Raw genomic sequence first — 24,363 nt, 5'->3', positions numbered from 1 at the left:
GCGTTTTTCCCTCCAGGAACAACAGGAAAAAGCAACCACCTCATGACAGATGAAGTGGTGACAGTCACTCATTTCCTCACTCAATGTACCTTAAGATTTTAACTTTAATATTTTCAGATCCTGTACTGGACTCTGAACTCCATAGAATGTTAGTAAGATCTCTTCGCATTGTGGACAGAAAAACCAATCCTTGCAAGCCTCAGACCCAAGGACACCCTCTGTCCCAGGCCCTGAAATGTATAAACAAAAGTGAATAGTGGTAGGGGGAGCAAACTGGGGGAATATGATTTCATTACCTGAAGCAAAAATTGGAGAATGAACCCCTGATGTGAAAATAGACTAAATTTATATCTGTCTGAAAAACCCATATCCATTGTCCATTTTGGGTGTAGCCTCTTGGGGAGGCTTTGTCTGCCCTTAATATATCTGAAGGTCCTTTGTTAAATATATCTGTTTTGATCTTTTTAACTTTGTTTTGCCTCTGTCTCTAGGTAAGCCTGTTCCAGGCATTATCTAAATGGCCTCTTTTAAAAAACAAAACTTGGGATATCATGCCGATATAGAAAAACTGAAAATGTCATGCAGTTTTTTTATCTGCCAAACTGGGCCTGAAATCAGTTTTGTCAGTACTATGGTTTTCCAAGGGAGCTGTTCTGTATGAATTGCTTTTTAATTGATATAACATTTTGTTTTCTCTTGCTGTGTACAAAGCACTGTAAATATAGAGATGTATCATATGAGTGGGAGAAGGCAATTGAAGATAAAAGGCATTGATTTATTTTTCTCCTTGGAGTTTTTCATGATGTGAACTTATGGCAGAGCATGTTTACTACAAGTAGAGAGATATGGAGAGCCTTCCCTGCTTCCCCAATATCTGAATAGGACAGATACAATTTTTCTCATCTTTTCATGTGGGAATTGACTTTTAGTTTGATTTTTTAAAATCCCAATGGGATCAAGAAATAAGACAGGATAAAGTCACTACTATCCTTGGTAGAGTTAAAACTAATCTGCTGCGCAGCAGTATCTGCTTTTCCATGCTTTTCTTGTGGAAAAGCAGATACCCTGTTTCCCAGAGTTGCGCACAGACCAATGCCTTCTACTTCCCTCCCCCCAACTCAAATAAAACCATATCCCCAACTCCAGTTAAACTATAGCTGTCAATCTCCTTCTAAAGCAATAATTTAGCGATTAAATATTTCACTGCGTTGCCATTGCTTGCCCCTTGCGATGGTCAGTCCTAAACTGCTAAAGCAAGCTGTGCTGGGTCTAATCTCAGGGGCAATGCATAACTTTGCAAGAATAATTTGTATGCAGAACTGAGCACTGCACCGTGATATCCAAGTATGGGTGAGACAATTTAATTTCTGTATTGGAAACACTCTTATCCCAAATTCTCCCTGAGCATCTCAGCTTGGTTGCAGGCTTCTGTGGTGCTTCATTATTTGAGAAAGGTAATGTCAACAAATTCAGCCACTGAGGCAGTCCTCATTTGTTTGGTGGCCACCACAGAGAAGGATTAAAGCCTAAAGACAGTCCCTCCTCTGGTCCCTGTGGGGAGTTTGAACACCAGTTTGTGACCTGGAAGGTTCAGTTTTTATTGCCAGTTTTCACAATATCTAGATAAATTCATGCTTTGAAAGCATATTTTCTGCTAAAGCACATTTAATAAACATCCAAAATCTTCGTCCAAATAGTTGGCAAGATTTTTTTGTCCTACTTAAAGAGACTGTAATGCCTCTTGTACTCTGGAAAATAAGAACAAGCATCAGGTAAAAGTATAAATGTTAATTTGGAATGAAAATATTTTTTCCTTTTCTTTCCCTTATTTTATAATGACTTAATATTCATATCCAATCAGAAATGTTTATTTGTCTTTAACATACTGTCATCTGACACTAAAAGGACAGACAAGTTCTTTCAGGGATCCTTGGCCGAATGTTGATGGTACTAAGCTGTATTTACAATTAAGGCTTTGTTTTCTTAGTGTTTTCTTAATTAAGAATTTTATTATTAGCATAACACAGCACAACAAATGACATTAGGAAAGAAATTGACTTAAAAAGAAGGCTAAAACCTGCCATTATTGAGCATTCATTATAAATGCCTTTGGTTTAATGGTCAAGGCCTTGCAATGATCTGATGAAAGATAACCTAAATCATCTAACTAGCATTTGGATATGCTTTGAAAAGAACCACTACCAGCAGGTCATATTGCTGTGTCTCATTGCAGTTAATGTTTCAATGCAAGAACATTAATGGCAGTTTTTGAGCATAGGGATCAATTTCAATAAATCTTGTTGTACTCCCCCACATATAGACTGTATCTCACATAGCTAATATACTCCTACACCTGCCTGACACTCGAAACAGGGCATCTTGATGTGCAGAGGAAAGGAGGGGAGAGGGGAGCAGAGGTAAGAAAGTTCATAAGGGAGAAGGACTCAGTTAAACTTCATACTGCCTGCAAAGTTGTACACTGCTTTACTACTGACTCACAGAGTCTGGTTTTTTTTGAGATTTTGAACAAAAATCATCCAGGCTGCATGAGTGAAACTGCAGTCTTAATGCTATTGAAATATCCCAACTTGCAAAAGGTAAATGCAAAATTGAAACCCCAAAGGAACAGCTCCATCAGCAAATTTCAGGCTTTAACTGTAGTACAAGGATCGTGATATTCCTCTGAAGAGTAACAGATTCAGAATATTAGAGTTCTGAGAAAAATTAAAAACCTGCAGCTTCAGATGAGAGTGAAAATTGTTCAGGAACATTGTTAAGTCCCTGATTGGACTTGTGTTGGTTGGCAGCAGAGCTTTCATTTGGGAATGCTGAGCAACTGTGTAACTCTGTCAATAAACAGTTACAGGGAGATAAGAGTGTATTAGTTACTGCCCAGCAAGTACAAACTATTATTGTCACAAGATTGTAAGACTTTCATTATTAACAAATATAAACATTGTGAGTTAATTATAACATACCAGGGTTTGTTTCTTTTACTATTGTCAGTATGTAACTATAAAATGGACAGACTTGCTAAATATTAAAGTCAGCGTTTCATGTACCTTCTTTAGCATACTGTTATATTTTACCATCCCTAAGTTTGTTTATCTTCTTGATAAACTCCAGCAGCTATCCACTAGCCTGTCAGAGGTATTTTCCACTTTAACCTTTTGAAAAATAAAAGCTTTATCATATGAAAAAACAGAGAAAACTGAAAATCTCATTAAGAGTACCTTAACATGATCTAATTAATGGACAGAAGTTCAGACCAGCAGCATTCAGATACTTATCTGATCATCTGGTTTTCTTTTATCCACCTCAGTGTAACTCCCAGCCATCATATCTGAAGAAGAGCAGGATATGGTACAAATTGGAAGACATGTCCTTTAATGAACAACAGTCCCCTGAATGGCTGAGTATTTGCATTACCTCATCAAATGGACAATAATTCTCCACTGTGAAATTTCCAGTCCAACAAAGCAAGTTTATGGGGATAGTTAAGCCAGAGCTGTCCTCTTGCCAGATGTAGGTAGCAGCAAGGCATAATTTGCTAGCTTTTCATGTTTTCTCAGACAAAAGATTCTGGCCATTTTGTATCAGACAGACCTCCACATTTCTGTGACTGAGGAAAAGGGTCTTAGGAAAGGAGTGATGCATCCTTCCTTACCACAGACCAGGTATAACAAGAAAAGATCGATCCCCAGAACTTTAGCCCTTATCTGCAGGGGTGGCAGCTGTAGAGAAAGGTGTAGCTACTCTCATTTTAGAAGCTGCAGACAAACTTATGATGTAGCTGCCAGTGTGCCGCTGGTGCTAACAAGAAGACTGCAATGTGGTGGTAATAGTTCATGTCTGGTTATGGCCAACAGCTGCCCTAATCAACAAGCATGTCAGCTGATACATATAGATATAGATATATAAAAAGTTATCTAAGCCAATTAGGTCCAATGGAAGTCTAGAGTGACTTATTCCTGAAGCTTGTTGTTGAGACAAGCTCCACTGAGGAACTGCACTAACCAGCTGGTGACTGAGCAGGACCTGGGTGTGTGATTGCTATCAGTGACTTACTGACTGTACTGCCTGAGCTGAGCTCACATTAGAGGGAAAAGAAAGACATAGTGCACTCTGAGGGAACTCTGTCACTATTTACTTCCCCTTCTTATTAGACTTCCCACTGGCAGCATTGATGCAGCAGAGGACAGCCAAATGGACACCCTGATACTGGGTGGCTGCCTAGAATCTAAGAAAATGTCACATTTATAGTGAAGGAGGTTCAAGTGAGTGGTGTAAAACCTACTGAAGCCCTTAAGCCCACAACGAAACAAATGGAAGGAGAAAGTGAGAGTAAGAGCCAATAGACCAAGGACCACGTACAAAAAATTTCCGTTCCACAAACATGTTTCTTTCTGTGGTTCAAGAGCATAAAGACAAGAACGAATGAAAAATGCCATGAAAATTTAACATCTGTCTTTCTTGATTAACTTATAATGCATTAATTAGTTTTTGGACAGTAAATCCACAGAAAATGTTTTCTCTTTTCAAGACACAAACCACTTTGATAAAGATTTGCAGAAATTCTTATTTGTAATGTGCATATTTTAATTCAAGGTTTAGTAGGAAGAATAATATAAGTATCTTTATCAAGGCAAGTAGTTCAGGCCAGAGTGATGCTTAATCCTAACATCAAATGTTGTCAAGAAAAGTCTTTAGAAAAACAAGTTTATGTTTGTCCTTTTTCATGGAGAGTTTTCCTAAAGCTATGAATTGGCAGTGTCAGTGATAAGAGAGGATAATACTTTATGGCACATAAAAAACTTTGATTCAGCAGTGCCCTTGCAGCCAGAGACATTTATTTCTGTGGAACTTCTACAGAACTCAGCATATTGAGTTGTACTAGTAGCAAAGACAGTACACAGCCTTCACCCTCTCCTTTCTACCATAAGGAACCACTGCCATTAAGGAGACAACTTATGCGCCCTGAACACTAAGATGAAAAGTGGCACAGCACCTCCAAGTGAAATGTATAGAGAGAAAAGGCTAGCAAATGTACATGCTACAGGTGCTAGGATAAAACAGGAATTAATGCCAGCACTGTGACATTAGAACTGAACTAAAAATTACACATTGAGGTGGCATCAAGCCACTCTCAACATTCACCTATTTCTCCTTCAAATTTAATTAGGAGGAATTTCTAAAGAAAATAGATCCCACTAGGCCACTTTCTTGAAACAAATAGATGCTGTCTTAAAAAATCAACTAAATGGGAAATTTAGGCTATTTGGTTATAACTTTTTTCTACTTTAAAACTCAGGCAAGCAGAAAAGAATGCTCTACAACTGATTCCTGTTTAAAGGAAATATATCCATTTCCAAAATCTTCATATTTTCAGGATGACAAGACCAAAGTGCATCAAGCTATTTCAAGGTACACATCTTGCAGCATTAGCTGCATTGCTGATAGAAAAAGCCTCTTAGTAAAGGCAGATTCAGACCCTGGGGAGAGTTCCATAGAACTGCTGAGTCAAAGCATGTTTGATTTGCTCTTTTTGCTAGCAGACAGACTTTCAGCACAAATCCACTCTCTCTGAATTCTTGGCTACATATTACACATATAGGTGCTAATAGAAAAAATTATGGATACCAATTTTTTTTTATATAAAATCTTAATAGTAGCATTGCATAGAGAATTTTCACAGTTGAATAGATACATGCTAACTTAGATATGGTTTCTAGAGGTGCAACTATTATTTATCTATATCTGTAGTTAAAAAGGAATAACGTCAGTCATATTTTCAGGCTGCAAAAAAATTATTTTAATATAAAAAATAATCCCAACACACATTTTAAACCAAAGTCCTTTATCCAAACCTAAAATGTACCTTTAGATTCATTGCCCTGACTGCAGTGCCATTTCTAGACCAAGCCTTGAAGCTGATGTGATGTGATTTGAAGTTGGACTTCATCTGTTGTTCATGCATATGAAAAGGCACCACTGCTTAGAGAGGCACATTTATTACAGAGAAAAGCACTTTCAGCCCCAAAAGGACTTAAAAGCCCCTGCTTTCTCTGCCTGTAACTTTCAGAAAGACATAGATACCTGCACATGGCCACGCTTGCTTTTCTGCAGCATTGGTAACTGCCAGTTTTCTTTAACTTTTCTCACATTCACAAGCAAGCTGTGCAATTACTATAAAAATTGAAGCCAGGGCTGATCAAAATTAATTATGAACTGTGAGATGGGAGTAATGAAAAAAAGGAAGAACAGCGGAACAGCAACTGAGCTTATGACATTAAAAATACAAATAACAGGCAAATCTATGTCTCATCCTGACAAGTGAGGCACTCAGCATATCTGTCATTCCTTTCATCATGCAGATTACTTCTCAGTAGCTCTCGACGCATAATACTGCAATCCTTTCTTTCTACCAAATTTCTGCAAGAGCTGTCAACTCTTTGTAAAACTTCTAGATAAAACTGGTTGGAAAATCGTATTTCATAATTAATCTATTTAAGAACTCCATAGCTTTAAAATATTTTCTTGTCTTATTTTACAGTGACTTTTTTCTTTTTAATTAGCATGAAGTCTAGTTACTTTTTACCAGGAGAGAAAAAGTGCCAAACATAACAGATCTAGGAGAGTGGAAAACAAACAGGTGGGAAAATTAATAATAAGTATTCATATTTACACTTGCTATGAAAAAAGTCTTTGTGTTAGAGGAAGAGAGATAATACATGGCATGCCATCTGGTTTGCCTGGAGATGGGACAATGAAATTTTCAGACCACAGCTGGTCCCAGACAAGACATTATCAACCCAGTGCTAGAATAGAATCAGCCCATGGAAAATGAAAATCAGGACAAAGCAAGAAGGTGCTTCATCTGGCAGGGCCAGAAAGCAGTGCCACTGGCAGTCACATCTGCAGGTTCAGATGGGAGATTGGTGTACTCCTTGATTTCATGTTTTTGTTAAGCTTTTGCAGCAGGATCTATGAATTAACACTTTCAGCCACCTTCTGCTAGGAGGTGTCTTATGCTCTTAACAGAGCTGCAGTCACAAATGTGTAATAGCAAGTAATTACCATGTTTCCAGCTTGTAAAACATGGGGAAAACATCCCTTTGTCATAACTCAGGGAGAGCAGAGGTTCCTTCCTCTTGAAGTATCAGAGACTCCACTCAGATACTGTCAATTGTCCAAAGATAGTTACTCAATCTATACTACTCATGCAAGCTTATAGATTCTCTCAAAAATGGAAGGAGTTGATCACATATATGACTCTGTAGAGGCATACAGATAACTTGATGAAGAAATGATGGGACTCAGTCTGGAGTTGGCCCTTTCCCCTGGAGGACTGTAAATGACTACATTCCTGGTGCTTACATGGGAAGTGTTAGTCAACCCAAGATCCCATTTCACTGCAGCAGAGTCAAGCTATGGTTTTCAGTTATTATTTTCAGAGTGATAAATGACCAATCTCATCTTATACAGACCAAGAAAAATACTAGGTGTGGAGAGAGAAAGTGTTCCATGGGTTTGGTGACACCTTCTACCACAATGATGATTAGAAGAGTATGAAAGAGAGAAAATTATTTTTCTTGGATGGTTTAAAGCTGGGCAATAATTTCTGTTAAAAACAGGCATCACAGCATCATTACATTTTAAGTTTGAATTCTGAGCTTGTCTGTCCTGAAAGAAGTACACACTAGAACATATCTTAAAATAAATTTTTAAAAAAGCCAAATAAACATACTGAACAAACCACACAAACTCAAAACAAAATCCTCTTTCAAACTCAGTTGTCCCGTGGGAACTATATGCAAGACAGCATGTGGAGCACACATGACAAATGTTATTCATATCACTCAGAAAACTGCTGAGAGGGTTTTGGATATTAAAATAATTCATAAAGGAAAAAAAAATCACTGAAGGAAACTCTGGCTTTCCTTTTATGTTAGCTTTACTTAAAAAAGATTTAAATTTTCTGGATGCTGACTGAGTCATGTGATTAAAATGATACTCCACTTTCATGGAGACATCTGTACATTCACATAACACCAGGTAATACAAATTCCATCCACTCTAGGTGTTCTGCTATTCTGATAAAGTTCACTCACTTCAACACTTGATTAACAGGATGGACAGAACAATGTATATATAGCTACAGATAAAAAAATTAAATTCAAAAATTATGCTCAAACATGGTATCTCATTTTATTCCATAAAGTACGGAAACACTTTCTGGTATCTTAGCAGTTAATCTCCATATTAGCATATTTCTAGTTTTAGTAGTATCAATATTGGACATGAACTGAAATTAGAGAAAACACAATGGTTACAATTAATTATATGCAAAACATTTTAAAATATTTTTTGTCTTTCCTGACTGATAAAAACCCCACCACCACATATTCAGGTATAGGAATGCTTGAGCATTTAACTGGAAGTCTTCCAAAACACTTTACACTATCACAGCAGATAAGTGATATCATACATAGTCTCTGAGTATTTATTTAATATAAATTCCAATTTTTACTTACCAATCCTGCACAGCATTGAAAGAGTCTTCATTTGTGATGTCATACATTAAAATGAAGCCCATTGCACCCCGGTAGTAAGCTGTGGTAATTGTTCTGTACCTCTCCTGGCCTGCTGTGTCCTGAAACAATAACAAACAAAATTTTTATATTACACATAAATTGACAACTTTTTTTTTTCTTTTATAGAAAAGCAAGAGTTATTGTACAGCTCTGTAATCCTGAGAATAAGTAGAAACAGGAAAACTCTGCACTGGATCATAACTGGAGGGACATATCAACTCTGTTATGAAGGTAGAGTGTAGAGCAGCAGAAAGGCATGGCCCCCTGTCAGCCCAAATATTCTGAATCATTACTGGTTCATTTTATTCACCCTGAGAGCTGGGTAAGAACTTTCTCTTCTGATCCTGCCTTGTACCTTTCCAGTGGGACAAAAGTAAAATCTCGATAAAATGCTGGAACAAAATAGCATCCTTAGAACCTTCATTACAGAAAAGGATGGTTCCCGAAGCCAGGAAATATCTGGAACAAAAAGGCAATGGCTAATTGCTCTGTTCTTGTAATTTTATTCCACAGGTGCTCATGTCAGTGAGCACCAATAAGCTTTTTGCTGACCAAAAATTAAAAAAGAAAAAGACTGTATGGCAGTGCTCTTAAAGCAAGGATGATATCTAGCAAAAAAAAAAAAAAAATTGCTATCAGTGCCTTACCTCAACCCAGTTTTCTCCCTCATCTTAATCAACTGTCTTTAAAGCAAGAAATGTGGAAATATAAGTCTTATCTCCTACTTCTTGCTTTCCTTATTTCCATTAAAAACTTTTCAGGGTAGCAACTAGCTTTTAATATATTTAATGCAATAGCCAGAATAGTGTTTAGTCTAGAGAAAAAAAGGCTGGCAGCAGCTCTCATTAATGCTTTTATTAATATAATATAAATATTTCAAGACAGGTGGCAAGAAGATGGTACCAAACTCTTTTCAGTGGTGCCCAGTGACAGGACAAGGAACAATGGCCATAAATAAACTAAGCACGAAAAGTTTGACCTCAGCTTGATGAAGAACTTTACATTGAGGGTGGCACTGGAGCAGGCTGCCCAGGGTAGTTTCGGAGGCTCCCTCCCTCAGGAGATGCTCAACCCCCACCTGGATGTGTTCCTGTGTCACCTGCTCTGGGGGACCATCTGGCCCAGGGGTTGCACACTGATGTCCAGGGGTCTTTCCCAACACTAAGTATTCTCTGCTTCTGTAACACAACCACCTATGTCTGCACTAAAATTTAGACATAACAGCAATAATTGAAATACAGGAAATACATAACTATTTCATGTTCCAACCTATCTATTTAATATTTTAAGCCATTAATATTAATAGCACTACAGGAAACATATTTCAGTGCAATCCTGTAATTAAGAGATAATCTGTGCACATTCAATTTTAACAAACTGTGAAAATTAATACAATAATTTCCAATGTTTTTTCAATAGATAGAAAATTAAACAGATAAATCCATTTAATTTGTCTTTCTACAAAGAAGACTAACCAGTAACAAACATATTTGGTATGTTTTCTGAAATAGTTTCCTGTCTAGAAGTACTCCCTTGTGAACAAAAGAAAAATAGGTTAGGCAGGCCTCCATTTCTGCATATATATCATCTATTTCATAAACTAATAAAATAATAAAAGGAGATTCCACATGCAACAGAAAAGACTTTTAGATTTAAAAAAAAAAAATCCAACGTCATCACTGAAACTAAAAACATTAGGTAGAATATATGATTCCTGTTCATCCTGGATTACAGTAAGTGCTGCTTTGATGTAGTTTTCAGTGATTCAAGATGGAAAGCTAAAGTAGTAGTAAAACTTTAGCAGGTGTCACATGAAGTTTGGTTACATCTTTGTGGGAAAGGGCAGACAGATCTAAACTGTTTCTGTTTATGGTCTGAACAGCCTGAGCCTCTACCAGCTGTAGACTGGAGCTTGGATAGCTGCTCCCAGATGTTCTGGTGTCCCTGAATATAAAGATGTGCACTAAACCTGTGCATATCTCATTTATGAAAGGAGTGGGATTTTTCACCTTTTTTTTTGGTGTTGTTTTTTTTTTTTTTGTTGGTTTGTTGTTTTGGTTTGTGGGTTTTCTTGTAGTTGTTGGTTTCATTTATTTGATTTTTTTTTTTTATTAGAGAAAACATCTGGGATGCACAGACACGAAATATGGCCCACAGCAAGCATTCAGCCTGTCCAGGAGAGGATTTTCAAATTTTATCAGTGTCTATCTGCTTGTTTTTTAGTTAGAGACATGTTTGATTAGAATGCATGATAGTGTGAAAAGCAGGAGGCCACTCTTACTGAAGACAATTTTATTTTGCTCTGGGTAGTTTCCACTGAAGCCCACCTGCAGATAAGAGTGAAAAGTCCTAGCAATAAAGTCATTAGTCAATGATGCTTTCTGTCCCAGACACCAACTATTTTCTGTTCAATGTAAAGCCATGTAGGGTGGGCTTTAGAACTCTTGATTATAAAAATAAGCAAGGAAAATTAAAAATTAGTTTAAAGGATATCAAATCAAGATGATAAAATCCTTAAATGATTTTACACAAAGGAGCAGGAAGCTGCAGATGAAGATCCAAGCACATACTGACTTTGGGACAGAAGATCTTTGTTTCGACCCAAGTTTGTCAGTCTGGGAAGGAACTAGGTATTTGGAGTTGTTCTCAAATTCTAATTCATAACTCTAAATTCATAGGTAATGCTATGTTAATAGGATGATATAAAAAGATTTTCTAAAGTTATATTTCAGTATACATGACATAGATGGATGACCATTAATAAAGGGGAGTATATTAGTTCCAAATACAGATAATCACATTTTTCTTTGTATTATATTATATTCACTTCCTATGGAGAAGCAATTAAAATTTTAATAGACCACATGAGAAATTTATGCAGTAAAGTTTTTAGGGTCATGTAAGAAATGAACTCAAATATACACAACCAATGTGTCACAACTTCCATGTCCCACACATTCATAAGCATGTTCTTTGTATTCAGACAAGAATATCTTCATAACTGCCCTAAGGATAGGTCCTTTCATATGATCATCAAGGAACTTAAATACCATTTGACAGGAGAGATAATATACAAGAAAAATAATAAACTTTAACATTAAATATTATATTTTACTACACTAATTTTGTTTATTTCAAACAGATAATATTATGTACATCTGTTTATTAGCTTTTGTTCTTATGGAAGAACTAAGCAGAAAAGAATTGATTTCCCAATTTTATCATATTTCTAGTTGTACATCACAATGATTGTATCCTCAGATACTGTTATATACTTGTACTTGAAGAAAACCTTTTCCAATTCAGGTAGGGTCACTGTCTGCTGCTAAGTTTTCTTAGTCTATTTGGCAAGACCATAGAATTGGTCTAAGACGACTGTCTTAGATTTAAATTCTAAAATACAGCATCTGTACTTCCACTGGCTGATGTTTATTTCTAAGCAAATGAAATAAAATAAGCCCAAGGAAGAATATTATTGACTGGCATTTTAAACAAGGCAGTTCATTTTTATCTTTGATGAGCAGAAAACAAGACACATATATCATGTTGGTGTCTTCTTCATTCATGTGGTTAATGTCTGGTAAGAACAGATGATTGTTCATTAAATGAGTGGAAATGCAGAGGCATGAATGAGGGTGAGGGAATGCTTTATGAAAACTACCACACACAAATGACAAAAAAAAGTATTTTAGAAATCTTAGACAAAACACACACACACACAGAGAAAACTCGGCAGCTGCAATAAATATTTTCAAATATTACATTCACTTTCATAAATTCAATTTTAATTCAGCTGCACTATTCCATTCACTTCTGGTTATCTGATCCTATCTTTGTGGATCTTTTTAGTAAGCATCAGATTTTAATTAATAAATCACATTATTATAAGGTTTAGTGGTCACAGTACTTCAGAAATTATCCATACAATTGTGCATTGTATACAGCACATTAGCTAATAGCCCACAGTCTTGATTATTTGGAAGACTCTGATACTTGCACAGATTTCCTTTTCATGTTTTGATGCCTATAGTATGCTTTGTTGGGCTTCTTTTCTTAATTGATTTTTTTAATGTATAATAGAAATCAGTCATCTGCAAATATTTTTGTGCTCCAGATCCCAATATATATGATTTCATATTTTAAAAATTTATTGTTTTTTGCGAGTGATTCAATAGCTAAAAGGACCAGTAAAAGTCTTGAACAGAGCACATACATCTGTAGAAGGGAAAGAAGAACAGTAGAGGTATAGATTGAATGTAAAATATCTGGTTCTGCCTCTTAATGAAGATACCAATTTGGTATGCTTTTGGCCAACTCTCCTTTCATTCTTCCTGATCATATATGTATCAAATGATAGGCAGACAAATAATTCCATATTACCTTAGCTCTTCATTTGAGTTAAACTGAAAGCTGTGGAATTTGACATACAATAAAACAATAAACAAAGATCTGATGTTTATGCAGTAACTACATGAATCAGTGTTTGTCCTGTGCTCCTCTCTTTAATAATGCCATGATTCTGATTGTTGCTGTGGAACTGCTACATAATTGGAGGCTTTATTGTATGGGGAATGCACCAGCTGCTGACAATGTTCCCAGAGGAATGGAGAGATATCATGTAATAGCCATCTGTGAAAGTAGAAACACTTGAGGAGAGGAAGCTGGCTGACTCAAGAGGAAATCATATGTTTCATATGAAGTTGAGAGTTCAGGGGGCTGAAAATCTCAAAATACAAACCAAGGTTCTGATAGTAATCCTGGATATTGTATATCTTACTTGCAAAGTACGGTTATCTAACTCAACAGAAGTAAGCCCCTCCTACTGTCAAGTGCTGCTAAGCTAGATTTCATCAAAAATGTTCCATACCAGCTTAGACTACACCAGTGTTTTTGCAATGGGTTAAATCAGACACTTGAATTCATCTGCTGTGTGCCCTCCCTCTCACCCTCACCTAGCACTGCACCACTGACAGGAACAATACTTTATGCAAATAACTTGCAAAGGGAGTTGCTCATTATTAACATTGGCCCTTCTGAAGGTGGAAACAAACAGCATTTGGCAGCAAGAACTTTTAATGAGCCTGTCATGAGAGTTCAGCCTGCAAAACAAAAATTTATTTTTTAGCATGCTTAAGTGATTCTGTGCCTCTGCATTTCTATTCTGTATGCCAAACATACAAATATCTTATTTAGATCCCCTTTCTCACTAAAGTTTTACTCATATCATAATACAGCTTGTTCTATGTGCCATAAACCCGGCACGAGTAGAGAAGGATTTCTTGGGTGGTGTTTATATCTCTGCTTCACATCCACAGCATTTGAAGGCAAGGCAAACAGAAAGATAAAATTAGAAATATGAGTTGGGTGAATCCTCAATTTGCAGGCCCAATTTTTCTTATTCAAATTACACTTAGAAGGTAAAGAAAACTGGCACAGCAATCAAGAACCTTAACTCCCTAACAAGTTTCACTTTTCTTTCCTGCTGTTGCTACCTTAAGGTGATTTATATACTCAGTCAAAGAGATTATGTAGTTCTCTAATTTTTCTCATTTCTCCTTAGGTATTTCTGGAGTCTCAGGAAAAAAAAGGATAAAAATAAAAGTACGACAAACCATGACCCCTCCCAACAAGCCAGCCAATCAATCAAAAACCACCAAAAGAAACCCCAAAAGCCAAATATTCAACCCCCACTCCTCAGAACCAACTAAAGAAAAAAATTTCATCCCAAAAAAACACCACAAAACAAGCAAACAAACTCCAAAAAACAAAAACAGACAAAAAACCAATCAACAATCAAAGAAGTTATTCAAGGAGGAGTAAAAGAGGATCTCTGCAAAAATCCTATTGAGATAACACCCAGGAACAGCAGCTGTGGGTTTACATCAGAAGCAACTGGGCAGGGCACAGAGAAAGAGGACAGGGAGAAAAGCTGCTGGAGCAGCTGATTATCCCGGGAGCACTGTTTCTCAACAAACAGGCACATAGAAATACAGACAGATGAGCACTTACAACAAGGAAAGGAAAACACACTTACTCAAAACACTTATTTTAGCTAAAGTACAAGAAAAAAGATGTAACACAATGTACTGTCAATTCAGTCTTTGTTTATGTGCCTATTCTCTGTCAGCAGCTCTTTCCAAATTTCTCGTGGCTTTTGTCTCCCTGGAAGTCTGCCTTTTATATTCATATGTGTATATACATATATACACACACACTATATATATTTATAGTTGTATAAATATATGACTGTATCCATGAATGCACACATGTGTTTGTAGAAATCTATAAAAGCATTTGGAGCTTGAAAAGCCAGCTACTGAGCTTGCCAATATATCCCTGCAAACCTTATGCGCTAACCCTTATAACTCGCCACAAAATCAGAGCTGACAGCTCCTTCCTCAAACAGGAAGGATGCAGGAACATGGCATGGCTAGGTGGAAATATCTGGGATCAGAGAAGTGGGGAGAGATATTATTCCAATGCGACTGGCAAAAAGAGGCCTGAGGGGCTGGCAGGACAAAGGTACAGCAGAGCCTGCTCTGAGACACTGGCTCCTAGAAAAGAGGAATGCCCTCCTAGAAGGGCTGGCACTGGAAAAGTATTTTACTGACATCTTAACTTCCTCCATATGTGGAGCTGCTCCATATGTGGAGCACCTGAAATTAGTATAACTTTAAATTTACTGTTTTTCTCCTTTCCTGTTCATTCTTCTCCTTTGTTTTTAAGATTCACATATACGTCCATTCTCTGCAGATCAGCTATCATGCCTTCCTGATGCACAAAATTGAGGAAAGCAGTGTGGCTCTGTCTCCTTTCTAGCCCAGTGGAACTTGACCTCAGCTGCCATCAGTTCTGGCCTCAGTTTTTGAACCCTGCTGCCATTTCAGTGCATGGCCCCCTCTTTTCCCACCACAGGCTGTAGCTTTATCCTGTCTTCACTTTGACTGTCATCTGTCCTAATTTGATGGATGTGAGAATTAATTTCTCTGGTGCTTCTTCCCCATCTTTGGACATGCATCGGATCAGTAGAACTTGGCATTATCCATAAAACCAAAACAAATTAAAATACCCTTTATATTTTTACCAAAGTTCCTTTTAAGTTTTAAGAAGAATTTCTTTTTGGTAAGGCTCAGCTTTTGCTTTCAAGATATTTTTTTTTTTTTGTATTTTATGACAAGTGTTACAAAATTAAGGGTTATATACTACTACCAAAACCACATAGTGGAAATAATGACCTTATAAAATCTAATTTTCACTTCATGTAGTAGTAGTACCATGTAGTAGTAGTACACTTCATGTAGCAAGTATATTTAAGAGTCACATTAAAGGGTAAATGGATATTGAAATGCAGTTTGTCATCACATCTACAGGGGAAAAAAAGAGATAACTTTCTATTTGTATTATTTTGAAACACTTGTAAATCAAAATGTAAAAATTTCCTCACCTTTTCCAGTAAAATAATGAAGCAACAGAGAACCATTCTGAAACAAAATGGTTCTATACAATCCAAACCAACAAAGTTGTAACAACTATCTTTGTTTTACAGGCAGTCATTACCATTTGGGAAGCAGCACATGAAAAAATGTGATATTCTTAGTTTTGTCATGTTTTGTTTTTCAAAACTCCTGCTCCAAGTTCTGAGATTGTATAAGAATAGCAATGGGTTTTTTATTCTTTTTAATTCGTATATTCAGATACCAAAAATGTGTCCTGGTGCATATTGAAAAAAAAACAACAAAACTTTTACTATAAACTGAAATTAATGTATTATCAATAAAATATTTGCTAAACCCAAAATAATTTCAGAATACTGAAATTGCATTGAATTTTGGAAAGGCCTAAGCTGATCAGAATGACCTGCATTTCAACGAAAAGAAGAAGGAATATAAGATCTGTGATAACATTACAAGGAACAGTAATCTTAAAAGCCTTATACTCAACTACAGACAACCTTCAGACTTTAGAGAAAGTGTCCTTAAACTCCAGGAGTGTATGCGGCAACTTGGACACTAAACAGTGGCTGTCACACAGTGGCATGGGTATGGCTGGAAAGGTCATTCCTAATGCTGTGAGACCTATGCCTATTCCTATTAGAAGAATAAGAAGTAGAGCTGTTTCATCCACAGATGAAACATACAAAGGCATATATGCCTTTCATTTAGCAGTGAGCAGAAAAAGATCACTGATCTATATTAGAAGTTAACAGCCTTAGAGACAAGTTGACTACTATCATATAAAAACAATGTTGAGGGATATTGGAATGCCAGAATATACTGCTCTTCCCATTTCTCTACTTTGATATATACTTACAAATCTTTTTGATTAACTGCTTTTCTCTAGAACTTTTTATTCACAAAATAATAAGCTTTCATCTTTCTCTTCCCCTTATTATTCATTCCTATTCTGCATCTTTAACAGCTTTCTCTATTAATATTCATTATTCATATTTAATTAACTTACCCTTATTATTCAGGATGAATTAGGATCCACTGATAGCAAAAAGTTTGACCAGCCATTTTGATAACAGTTCTATGTTAGTGGCTCATTGCACTGAAAAAAATTCCATAATAGTGCCATCATATTACAATATTATGCAAATATTCGTGCCCTGATTAGCTAACAGCACCAGTTGGCTATTGAGAGCTAAGAAAATAACTCTTTCCTCATTGCAATAGTGAGCTTAGCATATTTTGTTCTGGATGTTTTTTAGAAGCACTGTCTTGTAACACTCCAACTCTAAGAGAAAAATGACCTCATAGTAAAAAGGAATTTTAAAACCATAAACCAAGCCGTCTTGCCAGAAACTCTCTCCCCACCTCTACTCTTTCTTGTGATAAGTCTCTCTGTTTAAATCTGCAGTGAAATTTCTCTCATTGGGAACAAATTACAGAAACATTCCTATTAAATATTAATAACCTTCCAAACCTCCCCAGGAGTAAATGAATGCACTTCAAGTCAGAATATTAAGTTTAAAAACATTTTTAAAGGCTCACTGGAATTACTATGAACTTGTGCTTTTACAATATTTTCTTTGAATTTAAAATCTATAAAACCGAAAGGAGACAATTTGCAACACAGAACTAGACACATTTTGCCCACTTTAATTAAAAAACTATAAATGCATTATTTATTGAAGGGTTCAGGCATGGCAGAAGTCCAATCCATCCAGAACTTATATAAGGGCTGCTAAAAGGCAGAACTTGTGCTTTAGAATAAAAATACTGGGCTACAGTGCTAGAGTGCTACAACAGCTTCTTTCTACCTTGAGAACAAAATGCTGCTTTAGAGCTGTCTGGAAGATTCCTAGTAGGAGGATCTATAGGTAACTTCTGCATGTTCTCCGTCTGTGGCACCATTGTTTCCTGGGGAAAGCATAAAGATACCAAAGGAAATTCTGGAAGTTCTTTATTTATCAGACCTTAGGCAGGTATTTTAAGTGCTGAAAAAGCACTTGTTATTTTCTGGACAACCTCATGAGTGATGCATCCAAAGCACAGAATGCACCACTCTCTGTCCACCAGCAACACAGTTCTTTCATGTATTTCCTGGGACTGCTCCCTCCACTGACTCAGAGCTATTGAGAGATGTGTTTTCAGGACTCTCTTCACCAACCTCTCCCACTTTTGAATCCTTTGTTTTCCAACAGTTTGTTATCCCTTTTTTACTGCACAGGAGTCCACCATGGCTTTCAGACAGTTATTGACACAAACACGATTTAAGAAAGACCACGAATCTGGCTCCAAGTCTTTTAGACTTGGAATGACTACTCTAGTTCTTTCAAAGCCAATCTTTAATTACCAAATCTTTCAAGATGCTGGAAAACACTTTTTCCTTATCCTTAATTATTTTGGTTTCCTTGTGCTAGAATTAAGAGGACACATTCACTATAATATAAAGATACTTTTGTTATCAATATGTTGCCAGAATTATCTACATGTAAGATTTATCTACTAGTTTGGGGAAACTAAATTGGATCGAAGTCACAAAAAAAAAGTCTCATCAAAGCAAGATGGAACTCTTAGATATACTATAAGCACTCCTAAAATCTCTTCACTAAGGAAAGAAAGTTTAAAGATGTCAAATAGATCCAACAATTTAATCTACTACATTATGTGAGAGTGGGGTTTTGTGCAAAAATATATCATTTTCATCCAAAACAAAAGGACATTTTGTTATTTTGCTTGTCAATAAATACTTCTGAACTATGGCTGCATATCCAAACGTCATGCTTAGAACACTTCTCTATTGTCCTGATATTTGGTGAGAGACATGTAAGTGAAGAGAGCACAGGTTTTCCTCACAAGAAAATAGTTATTGAGCATGAAAGTGTGTCAGCAGCTGACACTGTTTAATGCACACCCACCAATCATGTCTGTTATTTTGTTATGGTTTAAAACAGTAAATTATTAAAGAGTGAGTTATAAAAAGAAGTTAAATACTTCAGGTGTGATTAATCTATGAATCTTGAATTATTTCATGTATAGTGCCCTTATATTTGCATTCTCTTTGTAGGGAATTCTGTCATAAAGTGGCGTAATTAAATCAGATATCATCTAAATTGCTGTTTAATTTGGCCCTTGGTCTCTCTTTTTCTTTTAGGTCAGACTGTTTGAGAGCTGCGTGCCTAGCATATGCATAAGCATTTTTAGCAATTCTAATGACTCTGTAATTTTAAAATCAAACTTTGGAGAAAAAACCACAATCTTACCAGAAAGTGTAACTGCCAAGCCTGGGAAGGGAAGGGAAAGGGAAAGGGAAAGGGAAAGGGAAAGGGAAAGGGAAAGGGAAAGGGAAAGGGAAAGGGAAAGGGAAAGGGAAAAAGGTGAAAGGAATTTCATTTGGAAGGGATGGTCCCAAGAAAATTTCAGTTGAAAGAGACTGTACAACTGTCTGAGCATCTCAGGCCTGTCCAAAAGCTACAGCATGATCTAATGAGCATTGTCCAAATGACTCTCAAACACTGACAGGTTTGGGGGTATGGACCTCATCTCTAGGAGAGAAGAAAATATTATTCAAGAGTTTCTTCAATAGACTGAGCAATAAGTGAAGCAAATAAAAGGTATCAAAGGTGAAGTTTATTAATGAGGACATTTTCCTCCTATATTTATATTTAAAAAAGCACCAGGCAAACAAAACACCAGCAAGACCTCTACACTTCAAGGAAAAGCCTTTGAAGTTTTAGGAATGTCCATGGAACCTGGCAAGAGAATACGGACTGATTCTTAACAGAAAAGTATGTCACAAACTTTATAAATGCATAGGTAGGCTGATGCACTTTGATAAAGAGACATTTCCAAAAATCTTGATGAAGAGAAGTAATTTTTATAAGAAATTCACGCTTCAGGTGCTTTGCTGGATGATGACTAGAATAGTACTCACATTCTGGATTAGATAATCACAAATATTAGATGAGCTAATAGTACTCCTTGGACTTCTAAGAAAATCTAATTTTTTAGACATAGGTAAAGAAACAGAGGTGATGGCTAACAAAATTTGAAAAACTAATATTTTACATTTAGAATTTCAGAAAAAAAAAAGTGAAGTTCCTAATTCTTTATCATTTAAAAGTGATTAACATCTTTACTTTTCACATATGAATAACAGTTTGCTGTGACTCACAGACAGTAAATAATAAGATTTATTATTATTATTATGAAATTAAATAGATCACATAAAAAGTTCATTATTTTACTGCTAAATTAACTGAAGAAATAATACTAGCAGTTGGGATTATTGATGCAAGGTTATTTCACTGGAAAATGCTGGACTACTCAAATCAACTTTTGCTGAAGTTTATGTTTGTGTGAAAGATTTTATTACAGCAGGTAATTGGATCAAAGTCCATCAAGGAATTACTAGCCAAAATCTTAAAATAACTCCCTCTAGAAATATGCCAAAGGCTATAGAGATCCAGGGAGTAGAAGAATCATAAAAACGTTTCCTGAAAGACATTCTTGGACATGGAAAACATGTCTTTTGCTGTCTGGTTTGGGGTTCACATTTACAGGCTTATAAATCACAACATCCACAAAGGCCTGTGGTGCTCCGCCTCTTTACACCTGAGAATTTATGCAATTATTTTGATGACTCACTTCTAATGTGTGATCCAAAAACGATCACACATTATCACAGATCCTTTCAGAATCCAAGGAGATAGATCTCTCAGTTTTCTGAGGAGCTCACAGTGTTTTTTATTTCACAGAACAAACTTTATCTTCCTTTGCCTTGTTTTTTAAGCAAGTGAAACAGTTAATTATGAGATCAATTAACATAACATTTTCAAGCGGAACACAATCAGAGAAAAAAAGTCTCCCTGCTTTTGTAAATACATAGTTACACCGTATCCATTCTTAATTTTATTTTTGGTAACAAAATGTATATTTAAAGACAGAAAAATGGAATTCTTAATTGTAAATTAATTAACTATTTAGAAAAAAAAAAACCATTTATGCTGACATAAGTGAAGACATAGAATCCTATTCATCCTGAAACTGCAATGTCATCATAAGAGCTCAAATAAAATACCACATCAAAACAATGAAGAAATTTAGACTTGTCAGGGTAGAAGGGCCTGAGTGAAATGCATAATTCCTTCCTAAATATTATATAATTCTTTTATTTATTAGCGGGCAGAATGATTGCCACAGTTTATTTGAAGTTTTGAATGCAAATATTTCAATAAAATGAAATGTTCTGGTATAAATAATTTCTAGAGGTAGGATTTAGATCATATATGATGAACTATAATTAGTGTTATTCTTCTGCTGAGATTCTTGAACGACAGGTGTTCTTTCAGAAATCAGAATTATTCTGTCTTAATGCATCATAAAGGAATAGGAAATTACTGTCTAATGGAAGCAAAAAAATGACCAGCTGTGAAATCTGTAGCAAGTGTAATTATAATCAGAGCTACATTAAAGCACTAGCTACTTCAAAACCAGACATTGGGCTTATATACAGTCAAAGAACAGTCTAAAAGCAAATTGAGTGTAAATAACTTTGAAAAGGCTTTGCTGCCTACAGTGCACCACTGACTACATTGAAGTAGTGGCTGTCTGATCACAAGAATTCTACTTTAATTTATACACTGTGATATTTTTCCTATAATTTAAAATATCAGTAAAATTAAGAGACAGCTTCCCGAAAACCACCATATTCTACTACATCTCTATTCCATTCCTTCCTGGGAAATCTCTTATAACTCTCACATAATAGAGGTTTTAGAGTAGTAGTAGGAGGAGTAATAGTAGTAGGGTTTACTAATTTGTCAAAAATGTAGTCCCAAATGTGAGTGCTCCTGTGTAGATATGGCAATTTATAAGTATATATACATATAATATGACCATATGTATATAACACAAATAATAAATATTTACTATTCCTATTGTGATATAAAGAGGTGTGGTTTTTTGTAAACATGCCCTATATATAATGCCTTTATGTTAGGGAAGAAGAAAGCAAATTTTTCACATTGCAAATTTGTGTCTACAGTCCAAGAATTCTTACTGACCTCCTCAAAGCATGAGGAGAAGGAAATACACTTCTCTATAATTGTTCCTTTCTACATTTGCATTTCATTAATTATAAACAAAGAGAGGAATTACCTAACAGAAGAACTAAATTCAGGAGTATGAATCAGATCTGCAAGCCTACTAAGACATTGGAATTGTTTTGGATTCATATATTATTTACCAAAGAAATCTTTAAGTGTAAAAGGTAGAAAATTAAATTACTCTTTTTCAAATACAGATTAGACTAAAAATATTTCAAAAGCCATGCCAATAAATCCCCTGATAGAGCAGCTTTTAAGTACACAACAGAGAACATAGTACAGGTTCCTTAACAATGCCTCTCCAGGCTTCTTTCATTGCAAAAGACATCTTTTTTGGGTGGATTTGTATTTTTCCTTGATGCAAACTGTGCCTTTGCTGTAACCTGAATAGAAAGCCCAGCAATCTGTTCACTGATTCTAGTACTGACCAGCATATTAACTGGAAATTGCATTTACAGACATTAAGCCACATATTCTTTGATCCTAGATAAAAACTGGAAATTTTTTCTACTCTGATTTGGTTAAATTGTGGGACATGTTATTTCATTGTGCAGACATAACTGAATAATCATCCATCAGCTGACAAAATGCTTCTGTGACTGAAAAGGCAGACTGACAGCCAAAGGGGAGACTTGAATAAAGATCAAAGTGAGAACTGATCCCAGAAAGGAGGGTTGGGGCTTTTTCCTAACATATAGTTTCTACTACACTGTGATGGGAAAAAAAGTCTGCTCATTTCACATGTAAGCATACTCAAAGATTGCTGCTTTGAAGATAATTTGCCAGGGTTGTTTACTAGGAGTCTCCATATAGGCTCCCAGGGGTCTCTGTTTCAGCCACAGCTCAAACAGAAGTTAATAATTTTCCTAAACCAAACTGCTTTGAATTTCACAATCACATTTATGGATGAGCAGGGGCAACAAATGAATGTGAGGAGCACATGATATTTTTTCCCATTCCTCCCCTTTTAATTTTCAATGTGATGAAAATATGTTCTTTGTGACACATAACTTTGCCTAAGATGGATATACTACAAGCTTTTGGTTTCACATTACATTTTATTTGATGCCAGGTACCATCAAAGTTACTGGATGCTGCAGGAAGTATATGTTCTCCAAAATTGTGAAACCAAACTTCTCTAATGTACAGGAGTTTCTGAGTACTTTAGGTACTTAGTCCTCAAAACTGTGAATGAGGACAGCTCTGTAAGTCATCATTAGGTGTTCAAGAAGATTGAACAGGTTCAGGTGGTTCCAGTATAGATGTTCAGAACGAAGTAAAACATGTACTTTATTATGCAATGTATAGAAATATTAAGTTCAAACAATAATTAATTAATATTTTTAAATCACAAATTCAAACAAAATGCACTCTATTTAGCCACTTCATACACCCAAGAAGGATCTTAATCTCACAGAACAATTTAACTGAACTTGGAGCAAAATTACCAATGACAAAAATTACTGTCTGCCCTCAAATCTTTTATTAGACTTGCCATATGCTTATCTAAAATAGAATAACTAGCACATCAGAGTCACCCTGTATTTTATCAGAACATCTTGTGAATTAACAAGTCTTTGGAAACACTGCTGAAAACAATTCATTAAGTCCATTTCAATAATGTGTACCACAAAAGCGCTTAATAACAAACCTATTATGTTTAATTATACACTAAATATAAATTCTCCTCTAAAAAAAAACCAATGTATAGAGATTCAAGCATAAAAAATGTAAATTCCATTTTTTATAGAATATTTTAGACTAAATCTTAACAAAGAAAGCATATATGGCAGAAATATACTGTTTAAGATGGGTGATATACTTTCAACTCATGACACTCAAACATCTCCCTTCTCTGCTGACCATCACCCCAGGACTTGGGCAGCATGATCAGGGCTAGTGAAGTCTGAACTGACTGAAGTGCGTGAGGAAGTGTGAGCAAGGGTCTGAGATCATGATGCACTAGTTACAATAAATGATCTTGGGTCCTGACTGATGACCTAAGATCATTCATACTCTATTGTGGTCTCTTATTAAAACTTCACTGAATTGAGAAAGTTCAGAATTGTTTGGAGGTTGGATTGTTTGTTTATATTTTAATTCTCTAATTTGTATAACAGAATGCTGAAGACTAAAGCTACAAAAATCTCTTTAGGCTGCATTTTTTCTTTCTCAGTGCTCAACACAACTCCTACACTTTGCTTTTAAACATTATGT

At 35.8% G+C, this 24,363-nt stretch overlaps 1 protein-coding gene across 3 annotated transcripts in view; it reads right to left on the bottom strand.

Annotated features, from left to right (window-relative positions):
* RAB3C (RAB3C, member RAS oncogene family) overlaps positions 1–24,363 on the bottom strand; it is a 119,747-nt gene that overhangs the window by 54,333 nt on the left and 41,051 nt on the right. For all 3 annotated transcript variants that reach the window (XM_064735414.1, XM_064735413.1, XM_064735412.1), the window contains exon 3: positions 8,535–8,653. In XM_064735414.1, the coding sequence (XP_064591484.1) occupies positions 8,535–8,653 (119 nt within the window). The remainder of the gene's footprint in view (positions 1–8,534; positions 8,654–24,363) is intronic.

This window comes from Zonotrichia leucophrys, chromosome Z, assembly GCF_028769735.1.
Source record: "Zonotrichia leucophrys gambelii isolate GWCS_2022_RI chromosome Z, RI_Zleu_2.0, whole genome shotgun sequence".
NCBI classification, from domain to species: domain Eukaryota; kingdom Metazoa; phylum Chordata; class Aves; order Passeriformes; family Passerellidae; genus Zonotrichia; species Zonotrichia leucophrys.
Note: the sequence above shows the minus strand (reverse complement) of the source record. Positions and strands in the feature narration are given on the sequence as shown.